Here is a 24702-nt window from a genome sequence, read left to right as displayed (position 1 = left end):
TGTGTGTGTGTGTGTGTAAAACCAATACATGTAAATGTTACAGGGCAAGCAGGGGGGCATTCAAGGCTGCTAGTCGACTTTGAACTGGCATTGGTTTTGTTTGTGAATCCAGTACGCATTTCCTCTTTCAAATTTATAACTAAATTACAATTCACTTGAAAAGAATATTATACGCATCATACTTCTGTTAGGAAAAAGTCAGGACACGTGCTACACTACAGGACCACTTCTTGCAGTCAAATCAAATACAGTTTGTTACAGAGAAACGCCAGGGGAAAAACTCACATCTCAATACAAAGGCTTGAGAATTTATTTAAACTATTTTATTAACAGCCAATAACCCGCACAAAGCCAGACGGTGAATGAAAATACGAGGGTTTAGCAAGGGGAGCACTGGTGTATATTTAGAAAGAGCACAGAGAGTGCAAGATTTAACTTACTTTTTAGTCACGCTTTGACTTTTGAGGCTTTTTACCTGCCTGACAAGATAAATCAGTCACTCTCTCAAATATTTACAAGTGCATTCAAATCTATTTTTTGCACAGAGCCTGAAAGAACAGAAGAGCTTCGTGTTGGATGTTAAGTAGAAAGGCTTCGAGAGTGTGTTTGTTTTAACTGCATCCTGTGACAACCTCACAAGACAGAACAAGCACTCAATCTGCTCGTGTTCTTTCTTTGTAACCAAAGTCAAAGTGGAGTATGCACGCATATGAATATCCTGAGTTTCTAAGACAACCTCACCTATTTTCATCCTCATCAGACCCTTCAATCACTGTCAATCGCTCCTCACTGTAGCCTAGTAACTGCCCTGACCCAGATTTACCGTTGCCTTCACCCTTCAGAAACACTTGTGAGCTATAAATCTGTCCAAGGACTCTCTCTCTCTCTATGTCGTCTGTCATATTGTTCTTTACATGTGTTTGTTTTTTCGTTGTTGTCCGTCCGGATGCATGTGAACATAAGGGGGTTACGGTCAGCCAATAGATGGCTCCTCTGTGCTCCTTAGAACTTCAAAAGACTCTGTCTTCAGGTAACTATGGTTACCTTTATAGCTGCACCGTTGTTTGGGGGTGTGTATTTTGATTGCCTGCTGTCACGTCTGATTTGACGCACAGCGAGGGAGACCATTACAGGACTACAGAAGGGGATGTGGAAGAAAAGTCACAGAGCTGCACAACCTTGCAGGGGATTAATGTTCCCAACTGGCAACCAGGCAGGAGGCTACAAAGGAGGGATGAAAGAAAAAAGTTTCCCTCTTGGCATTAAAACAGCTGGAAACGTCCCTAATACGTCCACACATGAACCAGAGAAGAGCAGAATATTGCCCTTGCCTGGCAGCAAAACTCCTGCCTGAAGCCAGCTCGACAAAGTCAGTGGAGCGTGGACTAAGGCTGGAGATATACTTGCTTTTAAAGACGCGTTCGCATGATGGCCGCCTCGTGTATCCTGCGTCCCATTGGAGCCTCAGTAATGAATGCGGAAGAGTGGTTAAAAAGCAAGCATATCTCCAGCTTAACACTGCCATTTAACTCATAACGTCAACATGAAAGCAGGAAGTGAGAAAATTCGAGAAAACGTGAGCAGCTGGTTAGCTTAGCTTAGCATACAGACTGTAAACAGGGGGCAAAAGCTAGCCTGGCTCTATGCAAAGGTAACAAAATCTGCTAACTTATTTAATATTTTTAATATATTTGTTTAATCTGCACCCAAAAAAACAAAGCTTTAGGAGTGGTTTTTTTTTAAACTTTTGGATAAAGCCTGGTTAGATGTGCCCCCCCCCCATTTACAGTCTTTATACTAACCTAATCGCCTTGTGTGCTGGTAGTTAGCTCTGTCTGCACAAGAAATAGTCGTTTTTACACTGTACATTTATACAGATTGTACATCACGGACAGATATGAGAATAGTATTAATTCCCGCATGAAATTCTCTGCAAGAAAGCAAATATGCAACAATATATTCCAGTAACTATTGCTCTAAAAGAGGTGGAAATACTGTACGCGCCAGCATTGTGGTGCAATTGTGACTGTCAATACCACAGATGTGGAGAGAAACTTAAGTGAAAGGACGTATTGAGATGTGAAATCTTCAGCACCATTTAATGGATGCTTTCCAAGCGAAGCACAGAAATGCAGAAAATAAAGACTAAAGACTCAAGAGATATTTTATGGATATTGACAATATCAATCCATCACAGCAGTTCCTACCTTGCTCATGTGAAACTCCAGACGCCTCATGTATCTCTCAATAGTTTTGATTTGCTGCAGGAAGACAGAGACAACACAATGATTTACTGTATATTACATATATGTGGTTGAAAGCTGTAAACATAGTGATTTGTATGTCTATACTACAGGATATAATGAGGCACAGTTTTCAAACCTGAGCTTACAAAAAAGTGACATTTGTGATCATGAATGACCAATTATTCAGCTCTCGGTTGCATATTGTTTTGAATACTGTATATGTCACAAGTTGGCAAAATGTTTAGCTAAATGGTATATGTTGTCTTTATATGGAAATATCTCACAGCTTATCCCTCTCAAGCTGTCATCTCCTGTCCAATCACACATTTCTCATCTTCATCCTTTTTCCTGCATTATTCCTACACTCATTTCTCCCTCCATTTTTCTGCCTTTAACTGTTTTTCCCTCCAAGTCTTGTTTTTTTTTTTTTTTTTTTACATCAAAGACACATCAAACTCGGAGCGGTTGTTACAGTAGACCCTCCCCTCCATCAGCTCACCTTGTCAAGATCGTATAGCACTCCCTGGAGAGAGAAAACACACACGCAATCACACAGTTAGTACAGAAAGACAGTACAGCTGAGTCTGCTTAAGTAATGCAAAGCAGACTGTAGTTGTGGCATCAAAAGGAAGATCCTATTATACGCCTCTTTCAGTAGCAGCCTCAACTCTGCATATAGTAAGTGTGTGTGTGACTGTGTGTATTGTCACAAATCAAAATGTGTTTGCCGTGTGGGAATTTGTGACGATAAAGTTGATGTATTATTATTGTGTGTGACGTATTATCAATAAAATTAAAAATTAAACATATGTGCAAACTTTCGCTCTTGCTGCTTTCATACACAGATATTTGTGAGACATAAGCAACAGTGTATATTTCTTCAAAATAATAGTCTCATTTTGGGAAATACACTTATTTGCTTTCTTGCAAAATTAGAAGATCTATTCTACTTTCATGCATGTACACTAAATATTTAACTGGAGTCAGCAGAAGGTTAGCTTAGTGATTAGCATAGCATCCATTATAGCAAACAGGGGGAAACAGCTTGGCTCTGGTAATAAAACAAGGTAATAAAATCTTTAGAGGTGCTGGTATGCAGATACCTCGTACCTTTGGACAGAGTCAGGCCAGTTATTTCCCCTTGTTTCCAATATTTATGATAATCCAAGCTAACGGTCTCCTGGTTGTAAATCAATATTTACAGTACAGACACAAGAGAGGTATCAAACTTCTTATCTCAGTCTTGGAAAGAAAGCAAGTAAGTGTACATCCTAAAATGTAAAACTATTCCTTTGTTAGATGTGGGTAAGACAGGCCGCAGGGCTAAACTGATGTGCAGCCTCTCACCAGGCGAGAGTTCCTCTTCATGTCCTTCATCAGAGACATGAGTTTGTCCAGCTCTGTTTGATGAACTTCAAGATACTCACTACAGGACAAAAAAGGAAGAAAAAAACAATCAGGGTTTAATACAAATTTTAAAAGATTCAAAGGGACATTAAGACATCCCTGCAGCAAGACGTTTGTCATTGCTTGACAGAGTGAAGTGTGTGTACACAGTAAGTGTACATCAGTGTATGGGTTACTCACTCCAGGCCTTGTTTGAGTGCAGTGTAAACCTCCTCCAGTCTTTTGGGCTGCGGCTCTCTGGAGCTGCTGCCTCCCTTGTGTCCTGACAGGTGGGGCTTCTTTGGCTTGGACTGAGGCTTCTTCTGTACCGCCGAGTTCCCCATGAAGGAGTTACACCTACACACACACAGACACACACATTAGTGAGTACAATAGAGGGTCTCGTGTAAGCGGATTGTCTGAAAATGTTCATCACACTGCACAAACACATTGAGATTGCTTTTCATAACAACAGCAGGATATAGGAATACAATCCTCATCTACTGAGAACTAAAAAAGTTTAATTCAGTCAAATCTGAACACACAAACATGATACATATTTTTAGATTCAGTGTGACTTGTACTTCTCAGTCTCCATCACAAATTAACATCCACAGATCCGCTTAGAAATCACAGAAAACAGGACGCTCCTTATAACTGAAGAACTTGTTTTTAAGATTTTCTCAGGCTCATAGTGATTCAGTGATAGTTGTCTGTACAACCATAAGTAAACTGAAAAAAGGAACTGCTAATAGCTAATTGTAGCTAATTCAGCATACTTTCAATGGGTGCCAAAAAATACAGGCAAATACAAAAGGGGTTCATGTTGGAGCCCACAACTAACTAACTGACTCCATGGCAACATTACACTTCCTGTTTCCATCCCCCAAAGCCTCTAAAATGATGTAAAACTGTAGCTCCAAAGCTCAGAGCATGATTATACCCCAAATCAAATTGGGATTTGGGGTCTTTAAGTCTCAATTGTGTTTGGGGGGGGGGGCAGACTTTAAAAATCCCATATTTTATTATTTTACAGCAACCTGCCCAACAAGCCCTTGGGCCAGTCTCAGCATGAGTTCATCTCATTTGTCGGATGGTGAGGACTCGTCGTGTCTGTTCACACCAAGATAACTCAGTCACACAGGACTGAGACATTTAAACTACATATTATCCACGTACCGTCAGCTAAAACCTGTCAAGCATGCACACACACAGAAACTAACAGCATAACTTCAGCAGTGAACCTCTTCATCAATCACAGGGATGTGCTAAATCACAAGTACGCACACATATCTGAGAACACATGCAAACATGTGCTTCCCACCCCCCAGTTTCTGTGTTTGACCTGAGTAAGGCTGCCATTTATCTTCTGCTGGAGTGAACTTACAAACACACACACTGAGGCACAAACACACTCCTGGCAATCAATGACATTCAAGTGTTCTTCACCCTCTTCCCCACAGTCCTCCAGCAGTTGAACAACAACAATGTGACTGACTCAAGGGGGGGGATGTGGATAGAGTTAAACAGAGCTCATTAGTGGATATATTTGTATGAAAGTCAGTGACACAGGCTCCTTTAAATGGTATCATATGTGTACAAAAAGGGTACGGCTGAAACTAACAATTATTTTCATTATAAATATATCTTCTGATTATTTTTTAGATTCATTAATTCATTGTTTGGACTAGAAAACATCAGAAAACATGATCATATGTCTTATTTTATCATTATTTAGCAGCAAATTCACCCATTTGAGAACCTGAAACCATCAAATATAAATGGTATTTCTGGTTGAAAAAGGACCGTAACAATTAATCTATTATCAAATTTGTTTATTTTTAGATTGATTAAGTTTCTGTTGACCAGCTAATTGATAAACTGACTAATTGTTACAGCTCTACAAATGTGGAAACCATGTACCCACACACTGATCATTTCTCAATATCCTGATGTCTGAAGTCTGAACAGGACTGCAACTAACGATTATATTCAATATCGATTGATCTGTCAATTATTTTCAGATTGAATGATCAGTCAGAAAAAAAATACAATCACAACAAGGTAAAATCTTTTAACAGCTTGTCTTGTCTCAACAGTGCAAAACTCAAAAACTATTTAATTTATTATCAAATTAAACAGAGAAAAACAGCATCTTAATATTTAGGAAGCATTTTTACCTGATACATTAATAAAAACGATTCATAGATCATCAAACTTGTTGATTGAGAACTTCATTAATGGTTTCAGCACCACATCTAAGCTTAGTATCTATGTTAAAATAAAATAAAAATCTAATTTTTCTCCACAGTATAGCCACATCACAAGCCTGTCTCTCCTCACATCAATCCATTTTAGGTCACGCTCATCTTACCCGCTCAGCTTTTAAAACCCTTACAGATTTAGCTGACAAATGACATTTCCCCAAGACTTAACGAAACGATCCCAGAGTCATCTCAGGGACATTGCGATAACCAATTCTAGTGCTCGACAAGTTGGAATGTGCCACGTCTTCCTGCGTGCGGGGGAACACAGCATAAAATAAGCTAATCTGCCATAAATGTAGGGCAGCCCTGAATGAGAGCGCTACGTAGCCTTGGGGTCACGCAAGCTGTAGTGTAGAAGGTTCTCTTGGCAGAGAAACACACATATACATAGATGCTAACTCAATTCCACACTGACTGGGAATTTGCACCCTTATACACAAGTCTGCAGTATGCATGCATGTGTAAATGCAAACAAAACATGCACATGGGTACACACATGGTGCTTGCTCGATAACACACACAGACGCTAACGCAATCCAGTGGCCTCAGAAGCCACATCTCTGTAGCTTTCCACCTCGCTCATTATCAGAATGGTAACTTGTCAGTCGCTGTCAGTCGCCCACACACCCGAGTCATTCCAACCAATTACCCCATTCACTGTCTGAGCAGAGAGAAAAGAGGAGGGAACAACATCTTCAAATAGGTTCTCTCAGCAGGACCAGGGCTGCTGAGGAGGACCAGGCGTCAACATCTAAAAGTCTGAGATCGTAAAGAGATATTTCTGGGATGTGAGAGGGCTTCGTCTTGTGATGATGGAGTGAGAGCCTTCACGGATGAGTCAACGAGGGAGGAACACAGATAATTTTGAGAAAAACTCATCAATCTCTAACTTCTCGACTTCTGGCTATGAATGAAACAAGTATCAGAAAACTGAGTTAGCTGTTGGGTTATACAACAGCGTGCTGATCACTCCTTAAGAATTTGGCTCCTCTCTGGGATCTTGAGACTTGCTGTGGCTCGCTGAATATCATGAAGGTTGGCACCAGATTTCAGAGTCAGTAAATTCCTTATTTCTGTGTAAGTGATGTTTTATATCTAGGTCCGGTGACAGTGATGGATTTCTGATTTCTAAAAACCAAAGTGGTAAGAAAATAACACTAAACCAGTGCAATACCCCTTTAAGGATGCTATAATGATAAAAACCACTCTTAAATTCCTGAACTAATGTTAACTATTAATTTGATGGCCATCATTAAATGTTGACATACTAGTAAAATAGTTACTGTGAAAGAGCTTTACCTCCAAATCAATACTGTTTCTGAGGACACTTTAAAGTTGGCGGTGGAAGATCAGTTTTGCGATACATTTGTTCCATCATGTATCGACCTCAATTGTCATTTCAGGAATGAGTAACATCAGCTGACCATACATTAACAGTTTTAAAGATTTGTGCTCACCGAGAGCGTCGCTCCTGTAGTGTGCTGAAGCCGGCGAAGGACTGGCTCCGTATTATACCGTTGGGGCCTCCGGGGGAGTGGGTGCCGGCCGCCATGATCTCCGGGACACGAGATGACACACCTGGAAAAAAAGACATACAAATAGATTACATACAAATCCACTGATAATATTTGGACGCCAAGTATATCAGGGTTCAGTAATACATCACAGATGCAATGAAAACATGTTTTGACCTAAATTAACACCCAAACCACGGCAACAGAAAGGTTAACTAGAGTCCATAGAGCATTGTATAACAATACAGTCACTGTTGGTGAAGCTTGCCACGTGCAATGTGGATGAGCAGCATTCGGAGCCTGCGTTAACATGTCTCGACTCCTCTGGCCTACCTGTCACTATGAAACTGCAAACATACCTCAACTGTTACTGTTTCATGTTTTCCTTCCTCAGGCAGGTGTCACAAAACATGACTCTTGTCACTTTCCTTTAAGTGTGGTGTGCACTTGCATACTTCCTACCTAAACTAAAGGTTAGACTCTAAAAATGCAATTTATCAGACTGACAGCTGTTTAAAAGCCACAGATGAGGTACAAGCAGAAGCTACAACATACTTGAGGATTTGACCACAGATCTGCTTTAAAGGCCACGTTTGCCTTCTCGATATCTAATTTATGTGTAATACATTCCAAGAAAACCAATCCAGACCATCCACTGGCTGAGTTATCTAATCAGCTTCTCCTATTAGTTAAGACATCTTTTTATCAGTGTGTGTATATTTAGCAGCAGCAGCAGCCTGTCAGATTTGAGACCTTCAGACCTTTTTTGAAGCTGGAGATGTGGAATGACTCACGTGGGCACTTAGGGAACAAGCTGAAAATAGGCAGAGAAATGTTCACGTATAGCTGTCGGATAATGATGTAGCAGAGATGAAGTGCCCAGAGGGATCTCTGAATCACAGCTTCAACTAGCATGATTTTGTACAGATTGTGGTGCTAATGGCAGAGGGTTGGCATTTAAACTTAAAGTGTGAATCTTTAAAACTGCTTAATGACAGACAGCAGGGATGCACCACTATGCTGCAGTACTGGCGCCAATACTGATATACAGTTCAAATACAGTTATAAAGCAGATCAGGTATTGCACAGACATGACCTAACAACACTACAGGGGGTTATTTTCATCAACATTACATTCACTGAGTCACGACGGGCTGCCAACTCTGCCTTTAGTGCCATAGCAATCTCTAGCCTCTTGTCAACTTAAATAAAAAAGATTGAGTTCCATGCAGTGAGGTACAGACATTCCCAAAAGTTACTGCAAAATAAACAAAAGTCTGATCGGTGCGGCTCTAAATCAAAATATTTTCCTCATTTCTCCACAGTTCTTGTTAAGTTTTGTTCTTTAACCACTAAGAGAAATTAAAATAATATCAATACTGTAGAACTCCATGAAGTGAAATCCTCATTTTGGTAACAACCCCCACTCCACGTGCAGCTCCGAGGTTCAGTGTCAGCTGCTGAACAGCTGGAGAAGATACACTTCAGCAAGGTGCACATATGCCAATATGAGGGCTTGAATCTGGTCCGCACCAACACTCAACAAACGCTTACACAAAGTCCTAACTCCATACTATAAACTTAATGTATAGTTTGTGCGTTGTTATAATGGTATACATAAAGATTGTATGTAAAAGGGAAACACAGCTTTAGTCTACTGCCACACTTTTACACATAATACGTGCACACCAAATCCACCAAAACTACCCAACCCAAATACATATAAGTTAAATACACAGATGGAAATCCTGAGAAACTCAACATACTGACCTCAATGTTAATGTAAATACTGAAGTGAGGAAGTAGGAGACTAATTTCTGTCTTTTTAATTTGTATCACCTCCTAACTGAGCTGGAGGAAAACTATGGTGAACACAGAAAAGGCCAGCAGGAGAGAGACATATTTGTCAAATCAAATTAAACTCCACTAACAAGCAGAGGAATCAGCCTGTGAAGCCGCAGTATTCAGTGTCTGCTCCTCTTCCTTACACAAACGACATAAACCGTCCCGCAGCGTTACCAGTTAAACAACTTTGGCAAACGAAGTGACGAGCAAAACATAGTTGGTTTTTTTTCTAGCGGTGCATGTCACTCTGTTTGTGGGTTAGGGTTTTTTTTTTTTCACTGATCCATCTGTCTTTCTGTCTCCAGAGGACAGGCTACTTCTGTATGGCTTGTTTTGTCATCACTCACACACACACACACACCTCAGTGCTACAAGTGATTGAGCAACCTGATAGCCCCTCCTTTGACCTGTGTGACAGACAGCCTCACAAAGACCCGGCACGGGGCTCGAGGAAAGACTAGAGCCTTGTTATGTGTTGGGGGGGACAATAGGCTGGTGAGACTGATACTGTTCAGGCTATTAATAGCCGCTAGCTCACTTGAGGACTCTGATGGCTGTGACTCAGTAAATGAATCATCGGGACCACTGGCTGGATGGATGGCTTGGAACAGCATGGCCTGGTTCGATTGGTTGGATGCAGCCAAAAATATACCCTTGTTTGGTTCTACAGGCTGGTATTATGCCCATTAAATTATATACAAGATTCTTTGGATTTAGTTTCTGAATTGAAAGCTAACCACAGCTAGCGCCAGGCAATATGTTAAAAACAATATCACAATTGTATCACAGCTGCAGAAGCTGCACCGTAGCACGGCTAGCTATGGACTAATAGTGCATGGTTTTTAGTCACAACTTGCTCAGAATTGTTCATTTGGACTACAGGAAATTTAAATTTATATGATCATATTACAATGATATTATTCTTTAATCAGTAATATCATTATCCCCGAACCACAGTTAGCAGCATTTTGCCCTAATGCTCTGAAGTATTTTGGTTCTCAACAGCAGTTTTCTGCCGTTCCATGTTTGTCTCTCTGACTTTCTGACTCACTCTCCTAAAAGAAGAGCAGTGGGTGGCGGGTGATGGTACATTTTGTTACCGAATGCTCTCTGGGTAATCACAGAACAAGCTGGGCACTGTTCCCTGCACTTCAGCCTTTTCCCGAACATTTCCTGCAGCTTTAGACGAAGCAAAATGATGAAGGTTGAGAAGATGTGGACACTTGAAAACTAAAACACAATGACACCAGATGGTATGAGCTGTTCAGTTTCAAGTCTCTTCGATACCCTGACGTTCCCAAATAGTACAAGCAGGTAGTTCTTGTTTGTGATGAGGACCCGAGGGACTAACACAGAGCAGACTTAGTGTCATCAGAGAATACAAGTAGAAATAAAAGGACTGACACTAATTAAACTGGAAAATAGCCTCATATTTACTTCAGAGTTACAGTATACTCACAAAAGTATCATACTGCCTGTATGAAACTAACTCAGTGATTGTCCTACATTCATTTATCAGGGACTCACCCACCCACTGCTGGATAAATGTGGCATATTATAAAAAGATAATTATCTCACCTCTTTTCTCCATCAGTAATGAAGCCAAAACCTGTGTTTTAACATCAGCTGATCATTTTAGTCTGATGATTAATTAAATTTTACAAGAAAAAATTTCAAACATTCTCTGTTTCTAGGTTCAAATGTGAGGATTAGCTGCTTTTCGTCGTCATATATGATAGTAAACTGAATATATTTGGGTTTTAGACAGGTCAGTATATTTTCTGACATTTTATAGACAAAAATATGAATCAGCTAATAATTGTTGGTTGCAGCTCTACATTAAATATATATATTCCATTAGTGATTTTTAAAAAATATTATGGGTTTAAGAGTAAATTTGTCAAGTCATATAGCCCATTTTTACTCTATTGATGTGTTTTTGCAGAAAATATTGTGTCATGAGTGGTATTGCTGAATGTTCACACTCCGGGCTTCTGGATTTTTCCGAAACCTTTCCCAGCCTCAGCAAGCTCCAACAAAACAAACTCATTTGAATCAATGTTCCCCACATATAAAAGACACACACACACACTCTTTCACAAAGAGCTGAGTTCAACCACTGAATCATAAAACCTTTCCTCTGCACCTCTTAGTGTCACCGCTCATCTCGTCTAAAGAGGCTTTCAGGACGGAACAACAATGCCAACTCGCAGTGTGTTCTGGTTTGGTGCCAGCCGTTACCCCTGTTGAATACAGCTGCCAGTCAGTCCATTCACTGGTCTTTCTTCTCTGGCGCTCTCACGCTAACAGCCGTAAATGCCCTCGACGAGGTGTATGAGTGTGTTTCTTTGTGGAATATATGAGCATTAGATTGATCAGTATGCTGAGCTGAGGCTTGGACACAGACACACACAGACAGGACGGACAAGCCACACCAGACAGACACACCACAGAACAGACCACACACAACACACACACACACACAGTGAAAGGGGACTGGCATGAGAGAGCAGGACACCTGATGTAATCTCAATTTGTTGTTAGCTCTCCAAGGTCCATGTGCATTAATGCATTAGTCCCAGCGCTGAGTGTGTGTGTGTGTGTGTGTGTGTGTGTGTGTGTGAGAGAGCTGTGGGAGAAAAGACTGGATAAGTGAATGAGAGAGTGTGTCTTAAGGTAAGACAGGTTGAAGGAAAGGAAGAAGGAAAGGAGGGATCTAGCCATTGTTCTTGGCTGAAAGAGACCAACACCAACCGGACGAGCAGGCTAGGAAGACAGAAACCTCTCGACGGACGGCTACGATCTGCAAGGTGAGGGTCATGTGACTGACGGGGGTAGTCAGGCTAACACTACAGCTTGCAGGTTAATCAACTTGCAAGTTTACTGTTACTTGTTTTACATTTCTCCAGCAGGCATTGTGAACAGAGCAGGAGGAAGTCTTTTGCTGGCTGACAGCTGCATATTAAACATTTGGAACTGTAATACAGAAATTGGAAAGCAACTTTGGAAGGATCCTTAAATGTAGTGTCCTCTGAAGACAGTGGACACAGAGCAGCACCAACACAGAACTTCACACTTTCTTTGGGGGTTTGTTTTCAGGTGACTCAGACATTTGAATAGATTTTTCATTTCTCCCACGAGGTCACCTCCCGTCTTCTCTGAAATGGCAGCCTGACTCACTTTCTTCTTCATTTATTTCTGTTGTTGTTTTTTTCTGTTCTTCCCACTCTCATCATGAGTTTCTATTGTTAGCTTTTGATGCAAATACATATTGATTGTAAATAATGTTGGAAACCTTTCCTCTTTCCATGAATAATACTGATGAGGTGAGCCAAAGTAAAAGCCATACAGTAAGTTCTCCTTTCTCTCATTTCTATTATCTGGAAGAACTTTTCTTCCTTTATGAAGGGAGAGACAAATATGAGGGGAAACAGACAAGTTAGAAAATAATTTTTAGGCAATGAAAATGTGCAAAACAGGCTGAAACTCAATATCAGGATTATGGCCGTAATATTTTGCATGTTCAGTGTACGTAAACAAACACTGCTGCATCCCTAAATTCTTCACACCAATAATCACATCAATCATTCTGAGCTTTTGTCTGCTGCGCAGAACACACACACTCATCCTCCCTGTGCCCACTTCACTCTCCCAAACTCCCAAACAGCTGCACGACTATACACACGCACACACATACACACATTTAACTCTTGAATAATCCTCCAACACAGTGTGTGTGCATGAGTGTGTATTTATGTGTAAAAAAAGAAAACACAGCCTCAGCCTGCAGTTCATGTTAACAACAGGAGCCTAATTCTTAATGCCGGTATAAATTAGCCTCACCATGGCAACAGCAGACAAAATGGGATGAAGTGTGTTACATAAAACAACGGTTATGAGCCAACTGCCAAAAAGTAGGACACACACCCTCGTGTTACAGGGCCGAGGCTTTTAAAGCCTCAATCCTTCACTTGGAAAAAGCGTTTTTTTATATTCAGATCTTTTACAGACGCTGCTTTAAATGCGTCCACAACGCAATCAAAAGCCTCGTTAAGCAGCTTTTTTATTGTCTCTTCCTTTCTAATTTTACTTCTTTGTATTTAATATGGCAGGAAGTGCAGATAAAAATAGGCAGAAATTAAAGAATAAAGCAGCCAGGAGATGATGAGACTTGACAGGAGAAAGTGTATAAAAAGATAGTGTAGTTACAAAATACTAACAAATAAGGCTGCTGTTGAAACAGAACAAATCCAAGAGATTACAGTGATGATATACTGTCTACATTTGACTGGAAATTGACTAACATGTTCCAACACACCCTGCTGGTTACAAGCGTGTGCCTGAAAGCTGCTCATTTATATCTCGTGCTACACTGAGTATATGTTTGTGTGAACTGGTTCAGTGAGGAGGGTAACTGCTGGTGCAGCTCCAAACTGGGATAAAACTGGCTGCAGGCTGACGTCCCAGAGCCAAAACACACACGATTATTTCTTCCCGTCTTTCTCTTTTTCTGTAATCCTGAATTTAAATCAAGAGTGCCAGAAACCTGACAGAGCCTGATTTAGTTTTACTGAAGCGCTTCATTTTGTTATGAGCCTCTCAACCGCAGTCAAAACGAAACTAAGGCAGCTTCACTTTGGTCTACTTAGCATGCTACTACTACAGAAAGAGTGCATGAAAATGAAAAGTTCCCTTAAACTCTTTCAGATCTTATTCCATGCATGCATGAAGTGCACAAGATTAATTTGGAGATGAAAGGCAGCATGTTTTAATCCCACTTTCATCACATGTCTTATTAACCTGTTGACCATTTTGCAAAGAACATGTTTAAAATCCAAAATTCCCTGCAGGTTAAGTGTGTGACACTGACAAATCTGCCTGCAGAACACACACAGGCATATAAATAACAAGCACAGTTATGTTTATGAAAGGTGACACCAGAGCTGTGCTCATGCAAATGTAATTCAACAGCACCATACAGCCGAAAGATCATGATATTGCTTCTTAACTGAATTCAGGATTTGGCCATTATTGCTATGACTTCAGGAAGTGGGAGTCTCATTATTTTCAGTGCCGAGGAAAAGTGCAAGTTTCTCCTGAGGAAGGAGAGCTTATTCATCTTCACTAAAAAGCTTCTCAAAGGTGCTAAAAGGGCAAGAAACGAAAAAGGGAAAGGGAGGATGATGGGAGGGTTTAGGATGATATTGCTGAGGAGAAACATGCCAATATCACCTTGTGAGGTCCCGAATAAACACCTTTTATAATAAGGATGATTCACAGAACAGTCAGCTCAGTTCTCTCTGTGACGACTCACTGACAGAAAACACTTTGAAAAGGAGATCAGACCTGGAGAAAGTTTGATGTATATATTAGGTGAGATTAAGGCTGGTATTATCACAATGGATTAAATGACTGTATGAAAGCCTGTAGTGACAAACCCACATACAATTATCACCCAATTCTGCACATCCCCTCAGTTTCATTAACTTTTTAACATCCTTCAGCTCATTTTGGTTTTTGTTCACTCATCAGCGCTGTTTTTTCAGCTGTATCACTTTTTTTCCCAGTGATAAAGCTGTAATAATTCACTGAACACTACCAGCTCAGCACTGCAAACATACACATACAGAGAGTAGGTGGTGAACATAGTGGATCATTTAGCAGCTAAAGACGCAGACACATTTCCTTCAGTAGTTACTGGGGACCAAAAAACAGCAAAAAAGGAGAGTGAACATTGAATGTACACTCATCAGGTGGACACAAAAACAACACCAAATGAATGCTAATGTTGGCCCTGTTAAAAGGTTTATGTTCATTTTTGCTTGAAACACATAGGTAGCTGTAAACTATATTTCTCTCTCTCTCTCTCTCTCGATGTTGTAAATCACTTAACCTGGTTGTCATTCAGTCATTCACCAAATGCTTTGAACCTGAAAACTGAGACCCTGTTATGGCTGTAGTCACCTCTTCTCCATCACCTATAGGATGATAAATAACATTCTTACACTGTGACTAAAGACTAAGAGTCACCAGCGGTCCCATTGCACAGACAAAACACACAAAAGAAACAATGTGCAGCACAGAAATTTCAACACATCCTGTGTGATGCAGGTATGCAGCGACAACATCTCAGGTACAAAGAGAATCAATAGCTTGGTCAATAGTCATCTCTACAGACGTGAACAACACCTCTAGTCATTCTGAACGGCCACAGTGGTGGTGAACGCTTATGTTTGACAAAAACAACAAATGAAGACTCACATCTCACACACAAACACACCACCACCACACACACACACACCACACAAACACACACACAACACACAAACACACACACACCACACAACCACACCACACACACACACACACACACACACTCAAAGATTTGTAGATTTACCAAGAGAGAGCTTTTGAAGCCAGAAAAGGAGTTTGATTTGCTCCCTTGCCAAAACTTAGATGAGAAGATCGATACTACTTGCATACGGTTATGAAACTAAGCCAGCGGTCGGTTAGCTTTAGTTTACATAAAGACTGAACAGGGGGAGACAGATAGTCTGCCTTTGTCAAAGTTAACATAATCCACCTATCAGTACCTCTAAAGCTCACTAACTAAAATGGTATCTCATTGGTTTACTAGGGTTGACACATAGGTTGTTTTCTTTTATTCAATTATGCTTCAGCCTGTGTTTCAAGACCTTCTCTGACCAGAAAAATCAAGCTGCATGAAATCCTGAGCCAAATAATCCAACTCTTCGGATCTCAGACATGGCGAATGATTAACTAAAAAAGTAACAACCAGAGCTTTATCAGGTCAACATTAAACTGGTGGAGGCGCTATAAATAATTTTAACCAGAATCAGCTGATGGGCCCTTCAGTCATCTGATGCGGTTGCAGAGGGGACGTGATGGTTGTGTGAGTGCCAAAGTGTGGGAATCAAACAGAGTCTGTGCTGTCTGTATGTGTGTGTGTGTGTGTGTGCGCATGTGAAAAGAGGCCAATGCCAGCTCCGTCACATGAAAGTCGAGACAGGTCAGAAATGTTGCCAACAAGCTGCAGAAATACACACACACACACGCAAACATGAAATCTGACTGACTGAAATCTAATTTTCAGTTCTGGGTTTTAGAGGGCGGATGAGTATTTTAGGTCAGTGATGGCCTGATATGATCCCGTTTCTCTTTACTGTTATATTTTTCCTATGAGCCACTGTATTTAACAAGAACCAAAGCTAGTTTTAAGCCACCTCTGTGACATATCCCCAATTCTCAAAGGCTCTTTACAACCCAGCGTGAGTGTAAGTATATCAAATGTCCCCATATATTGTTATATTGCGATTATAGTCACTCAAATTCAGATATATAGGTCATCAGTGTCCTTGTGGGGCAGTGCATGCAGAAAATTTGAGGCCAGGACACAGAGTGGCATTTAAATGTACAGATGATCAGATTAACTGAGGCGTGTCTGGACTGAATTCAGGCAGCTGCTGCTGACATTTCAGCAGTGGAGAGCAGCGTGTAATCACTTGTGAGAACAGTAAGCCACACCAGTTAATGCACAATCCAGATTAATGGACTCAAAGATGATTTTTATAACATTTAATACATTATTAGACATTACAGTGGAAAGCAGAAACAGCTAAAAAAACAGGAGCTTAATGCACAAGCACATGATGTGTTTCTTGCTGACTCGAGCATCCACACACTGACGACAAAGTCATTAAACGCTGCAGCAAAGTTTAGTAGTGCTATGACATTATCATCAGCAACTCTGATAGTGCTTAACAGACGCCATGTCAACCTGGATGATCCACTCAGTATCAATACTGCTTTGGAGGGATTATAAACAAACAATAGAGCAAATAAAACATATCACACAGCAGTATCAAACACAGGCTGCCAATCAAATGCACTGATGTCTGGGTTTCAGTTCATATTTTAAAACATGTAGACCTGTCTAACTGATTCCAGACACTGACACCAGAACGCAGCATGTAGCTTTTGAACACAGCATTTTTGGCTGCAGGGATTTCCAGTAGACGTGGATCCCACTTCTAGAAAAGCCTTTGCTGAGCTTGTACGAACCATCAAGGGCTGGAGGCGGAGCCCACCTAAACTTTTTGAAAGTCTCACAGACTCGCAGTCATATTTGTGAAGGTTAGTTCATCCAGCTGTCTGTCTGCCTCTACTTCAAGAGCAACTTAAAAGAGAACTCTTGTCTGTTTGCAGGTGTTGGGGAGTACTACTGCATATGTGGAAATAAAGTTGTACTGAGCCTGTGTGTAAAGTGATGTCACTTAAGTCAGCGCCGGCTGGGTCTCGAGACTACTACTAAGTTTGACAATAAAAAACATCTCAGGGTGTGCAGTTAGAAATAAGTGAGGTTAACAGACGTCTGTTGCCTGCTTCTCACTTCTGCTTGAGGCTAGTGGCTCAAAGGCTAAGGCAACCTGTGACCACAGTCAGCAGTGATCGGAAGTAAGACAGACTTGACCACCTTGTTGTCTTCAAGAGAGCAAGTGAAAACTATTAAATTGCTCCTTATATACGTGAAGATGAATAACATTATCAGCACAGTAAGAGCACAAACATTTTCCTCAATCAAACGTATTCCAGCCGCACTGGCTACATTGCCTATGTAGAAAATAACTAGAAAACTAGAAAATGAGCCCTGAAATGCATCAAACGTCACCAATAGCTATTTCTAACTGTTAGAGACGGAAAGAATCTCCTCTTATCCCAACCCCCCCTCTCTCTCTTCTCCCATCTCTTCACAATGTGCCATGCATATTCCTCTGATACGTGTCTGACTGACAGTATTAGTATCCCACTTGCATTTGTGCCAGCATGAGAACCAGTTTCTCACTTGCTCTACTTCTTTCATTTGTCCGTTATGTGCGACTCTGATTGAACGTGACCACCTATGCTGCAGCGCTGGAATGCAGTTACCATACAAACAGGATTTTGCCGGTTATTTCAGCTCCATTTGTTATTTTTAGCAGCGAAAGACAACATTCTTTTCACTGATAGCTGCCACTGTGATAATACGAGCTCAGAGTGTTGTACAACTGTGTGTGAATTAGCTGACCATGGGAAACCAGCCAGCTATTGTAACAATTCAACGGGGAAGGTGCGAGGACTGAGAGGTGTGCTCCTGGGTTTCGGGACACAGCTAAAGACTAACATACTGACAATACCCTGAACATTTTTCGGAAATTGCGAAACAAATTTGCATCGTGGCTATGAGTGATTTTTAGAAATAAAGACATGGCTGTTTATTTTTGAGACATTCGAATGGTTTAAAGAAGACAAAATTTATGAAAAATGTAATCTTTGAATTCGGAAAACAACAATTTTATGCTACAATTGTATGATACTTCGACAACAGTAGCCAAACAAATGTACTATGGCCTATATCCACGTCCTCATGTCTTTTGTTCCTAATGCTTTCTGGTCATATTGCTGGTGAGGGAGAGTGTGCCATAGAAGCACAGGCTCCCTTACCAACAATGCATTGAACACTGTGGGTGTCATTTACAAACAGAAGTCACGGTGGATTTATGTCCCACTCATTCTTCCCGCAGCCTTGACCAAACCATTACCATAATGTTAACAGCAGAATAAGAATTTACTGAACGGCTGAGCAAAAAGAAAATCACACGACAGGAGAAAGGTTGAAGCAAGAAAGGAAAGTGACTCAAGAAGACACTACCACATGTTCCTGAAACGGGTTCTTCCTGGCACAGAAAAACACCAGAGGGGACAATTGTTCCTCCTCTCCCTAAACTGCGCTTTCACAGTTAAATATTTCAACTAACTACAAAGATTATCATGCTGTTTGGGGTAAAGACTCAGCAGGGAGCGGGGCTCTGATGAGATATGAAGTGCATTTTGAAGATCTGCTACCATGGCCATTTGTGAAGCATTAGACTGGAAATCAAACAACGATATACATTAAATTTGCACACAGACATGCGCACAGTCATCACTTAAAAGCTAGAGTAATAAAAAAAAAAAAAAAAACAGACACAAACAGCGACAGCAGAGACACAGAGTGGGAGAAAAACAATGACAGAAACAAGGATGATTCAGACACTGATGGAGAGAACAAGCAAGCCCGTACATCCTGTGGACGATGCTGCAGATAAGCACTTATACAGACACTGATACACTGTCCACTGCACTGTTTAAAAAAGCTGATCCTAATGTGAACTCATTCACCTGCCTCCATGCCTCCCTATATACACACACACACACACACACACACACAGCTGTTCACTTGCACTGGTAGCACATATCTGGCCCAGCTGTATACATTACTGCCATTTTGATGTTGGCGTTTATCTGCAGTTTAAGATCAAGACAGGAAGGGAAGATGAGATGGAGAGAGAGGAGAGGACAGGCAAAAAAGGTCAAGAGCCACTCAAAAACACACACAATGTTCCCCACGTGCTGTAGCCTTGTGCTTTAACCTGCGAGTCCATAATATTGAATGTTATTTATTTCTTTGGATATGTGTATGTAAGCGGCTACCATTAAGCATAAGTGCTTACAGGGACATGCAGCTGAATCACTTAAAGTGTGATTTATCATTTCAGACAATAATGATCACACAAAACTCTGCACCTACAGTATAATTAGGGCTCAGATAAATCGTGAGCAACATAATCAAGCCAAGCAAATTATACATCATATCTACATCTTATCTATCATTTCATATCTAAATGGAGATGGATCTACAAGGCCTAATACCATTTCACAATTGAAATTTAATTTAGGTTGACCTTTTCCTTTTACAACACGGATAAAAAAAATCCATCTTTCACTCTGACATTTAGTGATCCCAGGCCATCCTGCAGTAACACATTTTGGGCGACAGTTAATGATTATCATTATCAATTAGAGACTTGATTATCTTTTTAAATTGCCAAATGCCCTTGCAATTTCCTAGATCTCAAGGTGCTCCTAATATTCACATTAGAGAATATGCAACCTACAAATGTTCTGCATTAAATAACTAAGGGTAGTCCATGAATTTATTACTTGTCTTCCATAAAGTTGGGAGACATTAAGAAACAGATTGAAGCGGCATAGACAAGCTCCCGAAAAACACGACATCCTACAAATCCCATAATGCAACTTGATTTAGCATTGGACACTTGCTGCCTGGTAAATGCCCACATTGTTCAAACTCCCTTACCTGGCCCACATATGTAGTTAAGTGCCCCTTTGAGATGATTAATCAATTACTTAGGTAGACTCATTTTCTCTCAGTCGACTAATCAATTTAGCTCTGACCCTATCTATTGGATTTTACCGCAGCATTTTTGGGTTAAGATGGTACTCAGATCGTCACATCAGGCAGCTACAAGCTTTAAGGACATATTTTATTGCACGAGTTCAAAGATTGATCACCAGCAACGACTTGCCACAGGACGAAAGAGCGCTGTCATCCCTTCCCCCCGCCTTCCCTCCTCTTTAATTCATCTGTCATCACACAGCTGTGTGTCATGGCCACCCTGAGGCAGCTGGGTAATGGGAACAGCCACTTTCCTGTGCCTCCGAAAACCTGACTTTGTGATAGAAGAAACCAATCACAAGAGTGAAAATTGTCTTCTCTCAAAAGTTGCAATATGTCTGGAACTAGATGTGATCACAGCCCTGAAATCCAGCGCTCTGTATACTGAGCGAGATGAAAAGTCAAAAACAAAACTTGCACAAACAGCGAGGTGGAACAGCGAGAGGCAACAGAGATAACAACTAAAAAAGCACGAGACAGAGGATGTGGGAGGCTGGAAAGAAAAGTGCAGCAGTGATTGTTGCTGAGAGATCCATCACAATTTTGACAACACATGTTCAACTTTTTTTAACTGAAGAAACCTGTCACGACTGCTGCCCCTGGATGTGTCACACACAAAAACTGTGTCTGCGTGTTGTTCTCATGCTGGCAAACAAAGACATAAAACCATCATGACACACAGACGTGAACCAATAGTGTCTCCTCCAGCTGTTGGACGCTGCAGAGGAAGCGCACAAAATACCAAAACAGACAGATTATCAGCTTAAGATCCTAAAACGCTTATGGCAATCATAATGCTGCTACGGCTCCCAGCTGCTCCGGCCAGAGGTGTGTGTGTGCGTGCGTGTGTGTGCCAGTATGTCAAATATCATGTGTCGCACATAACGCCTGGTGTGGAGCATGTGCCATGTGGTGCATATGTGTCCCCTCGTAGCCTGGCCACACAGTTGGAGGAGAGGATTAATGGGGACACACCTCTACCCCACAGGCCCACACAGACACACACAGACACACACAGACACACACAGACACACACAGACACACACAGACACACACAGACACACACAGACACACACAGACGCCAAGAATGATGATCTGCTCGGGAGACAACAGGAGAGGGGTGAGGACGGTTCAAACCCCCTTCCATAAATTCTCTGTATGGAGGAGGAGTGGAGAAAGGGGGGGGGTGGACAGATGGGAAGGGACTGGAGTTACAGACACAGAGGATTATGTTGTAAGCGAGGAGGAAGGCAACCAGTGGATGGGGAAAAAATAATAATAAAAGATGGAAAAGGGTAAGACGGCAACCATTCGTATCAATGGATGGCTCGCACACACCCCCACACACTTAAAGCTGGACACTCATTAGTCCATTAGCAACACATAAATTGTTCCGGTTATCATTTTTCATACATCACTGCCTCTTACTCATGCGGTCGGCAGAGAAAAAACACACACAAACACATTACAGTACACACTTACAGTATGTGTGTGTGTGTGCTGTCTCCATAAGCTGACTTTCACACGATAAACATGTAACCGCCAGTGGCCTAGATGTAGGCAGCACTTTCCTTACTCTCATTCACATCAGTTCTCTAAGCCATTATGTGTGTTTTTTTTTCTTGATTGTGGTAAAGCAGCACTACTTTAGCCATCGACCCACAAAGTTCTGCTGTCTCTCAGGACAGCTCAACCCTCTAGCTAATTATTCTGCAGACTAATGTTACTAATGCTACTGCTGTACTACACTCACTCATACACAGGAAGAAGGAAAACGACTGTCAACTGGGCCTATCTCACACCTAGGACAACAAGACAAGGGTTTACAGCCATCCTACCAGCTCTGTGAGGCTGTGGGATACTGAGCTTGAATGCTATGGTTGCCATGGCAACCTGGTAACAATGACAATGCTTAACAAGCTGGTGTTTATCATGTAATCTATAATGTTTACAATGTTTAGTGTTTGGTTTAAACCTTAGATTAACATCAGTGGTAGAATGTGAACATTTGCTAGTTAGCATTAAACATATTGTACAGCTGAGGCTGATGGGAATGTTATTAGTTTTGGCAAAAGTTAAGAGGGGTCAGACGTTTGGTGCTGAGAAGGTAGCATACTATGAGTTTTTAGAGCTTTATTGATGAACAAAGCTACAAGATCAGTGAACCAAAACAGTAAAGTTGCAGGCTGGACAGCTAAACAATGAGCTGAACCTTGCTTTACAGCTCTGAGGGTGATAATTCTCTGTAGGTTCGTCACTAAGAGTGACCCCTCTCACGCTGGCACATTGTCATTTTATATATACTATACAAATATTGATCATAGACGCTTTTAAGTTCTTCATCTCTTCTTCGTCTGTTCCCATCTCAGTTCCCACTCCCCAGAGATACCACCTCCCACCTCCAGTGCTCATTCCTTCCAGCTGGTCGTCTCCACTGTCCAAGTCAACCTTCCACTCCCTGTCTCTGCCCCTCCCTCTACATAGCACTTAACCCCAGTGTAACAACCACACCCCAGCTTCTTAACACCAGAGATTCCCAGCCCCCATAAAGTACCTCCCACCCTCTCTGAGGAAGCAGTGATTGTAGGATAGGACATGTCAGAACAGGCGAGCAAAGCCAGACCATCATCTCGAGACCAGATAACCTCTGACTCAGAGCAGACGGGACGGCCTCTTTATCAGACTCCGGTGTCACTAAACTATAATCTACATGCAGGTTTGTCACTGTTAACTCTGCATGTGATGAATCACTCTGCCCCAACAGACTTGCTCCAAGCACGAGAGGTGTGAGAAGTTGAGAAATAACTCCGCTTCAAAAATAATACCAGTTTGTATGCACTGTGATAGACACATCAAAACAATGGTCTCCTGTATCTATGAACAGAATGACCCAATTTCCCCACAGGGATAATTAAAGTTTCATCAAAGAACCAGAACAAAATCAACCTCTTACCAGTTATGGGTTATATCAAAGCAGCTTCCAAGGCGCAGACTGGGGGTTGAGATAAATTTGGAAGTCTGGATCATAAAAAACAGCAGGAGGTTTTTACTTTATTATTTAAAATCATCTTTATCATTTAACACTCCATCCAGAGCGGCAGGAAAAAAAGTGAAATCATTTCACTCCCCGTCCCAATGGAGCACTTCAACTTTCTGCAACCTACACTCCTTATGAAATAACTATCAGCTGTGAAAACTTTATGGAGGCACTCCTCCTGTAAGAATGCAAGGCCTCCGGTTTTCCCCCCCAAAAAAACCACACATATGCTCACAGATGGAAAGACATATGTATGTGCATGCAACACATACACACAGCCACCCACACACACTCACACAGAGGCAGGCAATATTCCCAAGAAGTGCAAGTGGGTGTTCTTGAGGAAAAGGAAAAGGTCAAGTGCTCCGAGTGTGAGACGTTGATAGACTTTAAAGTCTTTATCATGGCTGCCAGCACAACGCACTTCCAGGTAATATTTCTCCTTCTGATTTTGGTTTGATATTTAGATAGCCTTCATTATCTGCCTCTATTGAATTAACTGAGAGAGAAGGCCAGTGAGGTTATTCTAGAGTGGGAACAATAAGCTGATTTATCGATTAGTTGATAGAAAAAAAACAGTTTTGGATGATAGATTAATGGTTCAACTATCTTTGAGTTCTGGACTTATAGTTTTTAAGTTAAGGAGTATTGTTCAAACAGCGTTGCTTTGAGATAAAGGCTTAGCTCAGCATCCTAACATTCACACAAAGACTAGCATGTTAAAAAAGATATAATGCTTACGGTATTCATCTGCTAATAAACACTTAACACAAAGTACAGCTGAGGCTGATGTCATTAGTTTTGCAGGTGTTTAAACCAAAGTTTTGGACAAATAATTAAAACTGTGACCTTTAAATGAATTAAAACATTACAAATCATCCTTCTGGGAACCACAAACGTCTGTACCAAATTTTTAAGGCAATCTAGTTGATAGTTTATATCAAATAAATCTCAATAACAATCTACAATAAAAATGTCAACCTCATAAAGAGTCAGATGATCATCACAGTCATTAGGATGCAAATCATGAATATCTGTATACAATTCCGAAACAATCCATCCAACATCAATACAGATGTCCCTGAATAACTACAAACTTTGACCTGCTGGT

General features: G+C 41.1%; 1 protein-coding gene across 1 annotated transcript in view; it reads right to left on the bottom strand.

Moving 5' to 3' along the window:
- The window catches only part of ripor2 (RHO family interacting cell polarization regulator 2), a 60438-nt gene that overhangs the window by 19330 nt on the left and 16406 nt on the right, over positions 1-24702 (bottom strand). Inside the window, exons 2-6 of the mRNA XM_035681109.1 lie at positions 7357-7477; positions 3834-3989; positions 3594-3672; positions 2746-2769; positions 2208-2261 (exon numbers count right to left, since the gene is read on the bottom strand). Of these exons, the coding sequence (XP_035537002.1) occupies positions 2208-2261; positions 2746-2769; positions 3594-3672; positions 3834-3989; positions 7357-7477 (434 nt within the window). The remainder of the gene's footprint in view (positions 1-2207; positions 2262-2745; positions 2770-3593; positions 3673-3833; positions 3990-7356; positions 7478-24702) is intronic.

This window comes from Morone saxatilis, unplaced genomic scaffold, assembly GCF_004916995.1.
Source record: "Morone saxatilis isolate NCDOM2014 unplaced genomic scaffold, NCSU_SB_2.0 Contig9, whole genome shotgun sequence".
In the NCBI taxonomy this organism is placed as follows: Eukaryota; Metazoa; Chordata; class Actinopteri; family Moronidae; genus Morone; species Morone saxatilis.
This window is presented reverse-complemented; position numbering and strand designations above follow the sequence as displayed.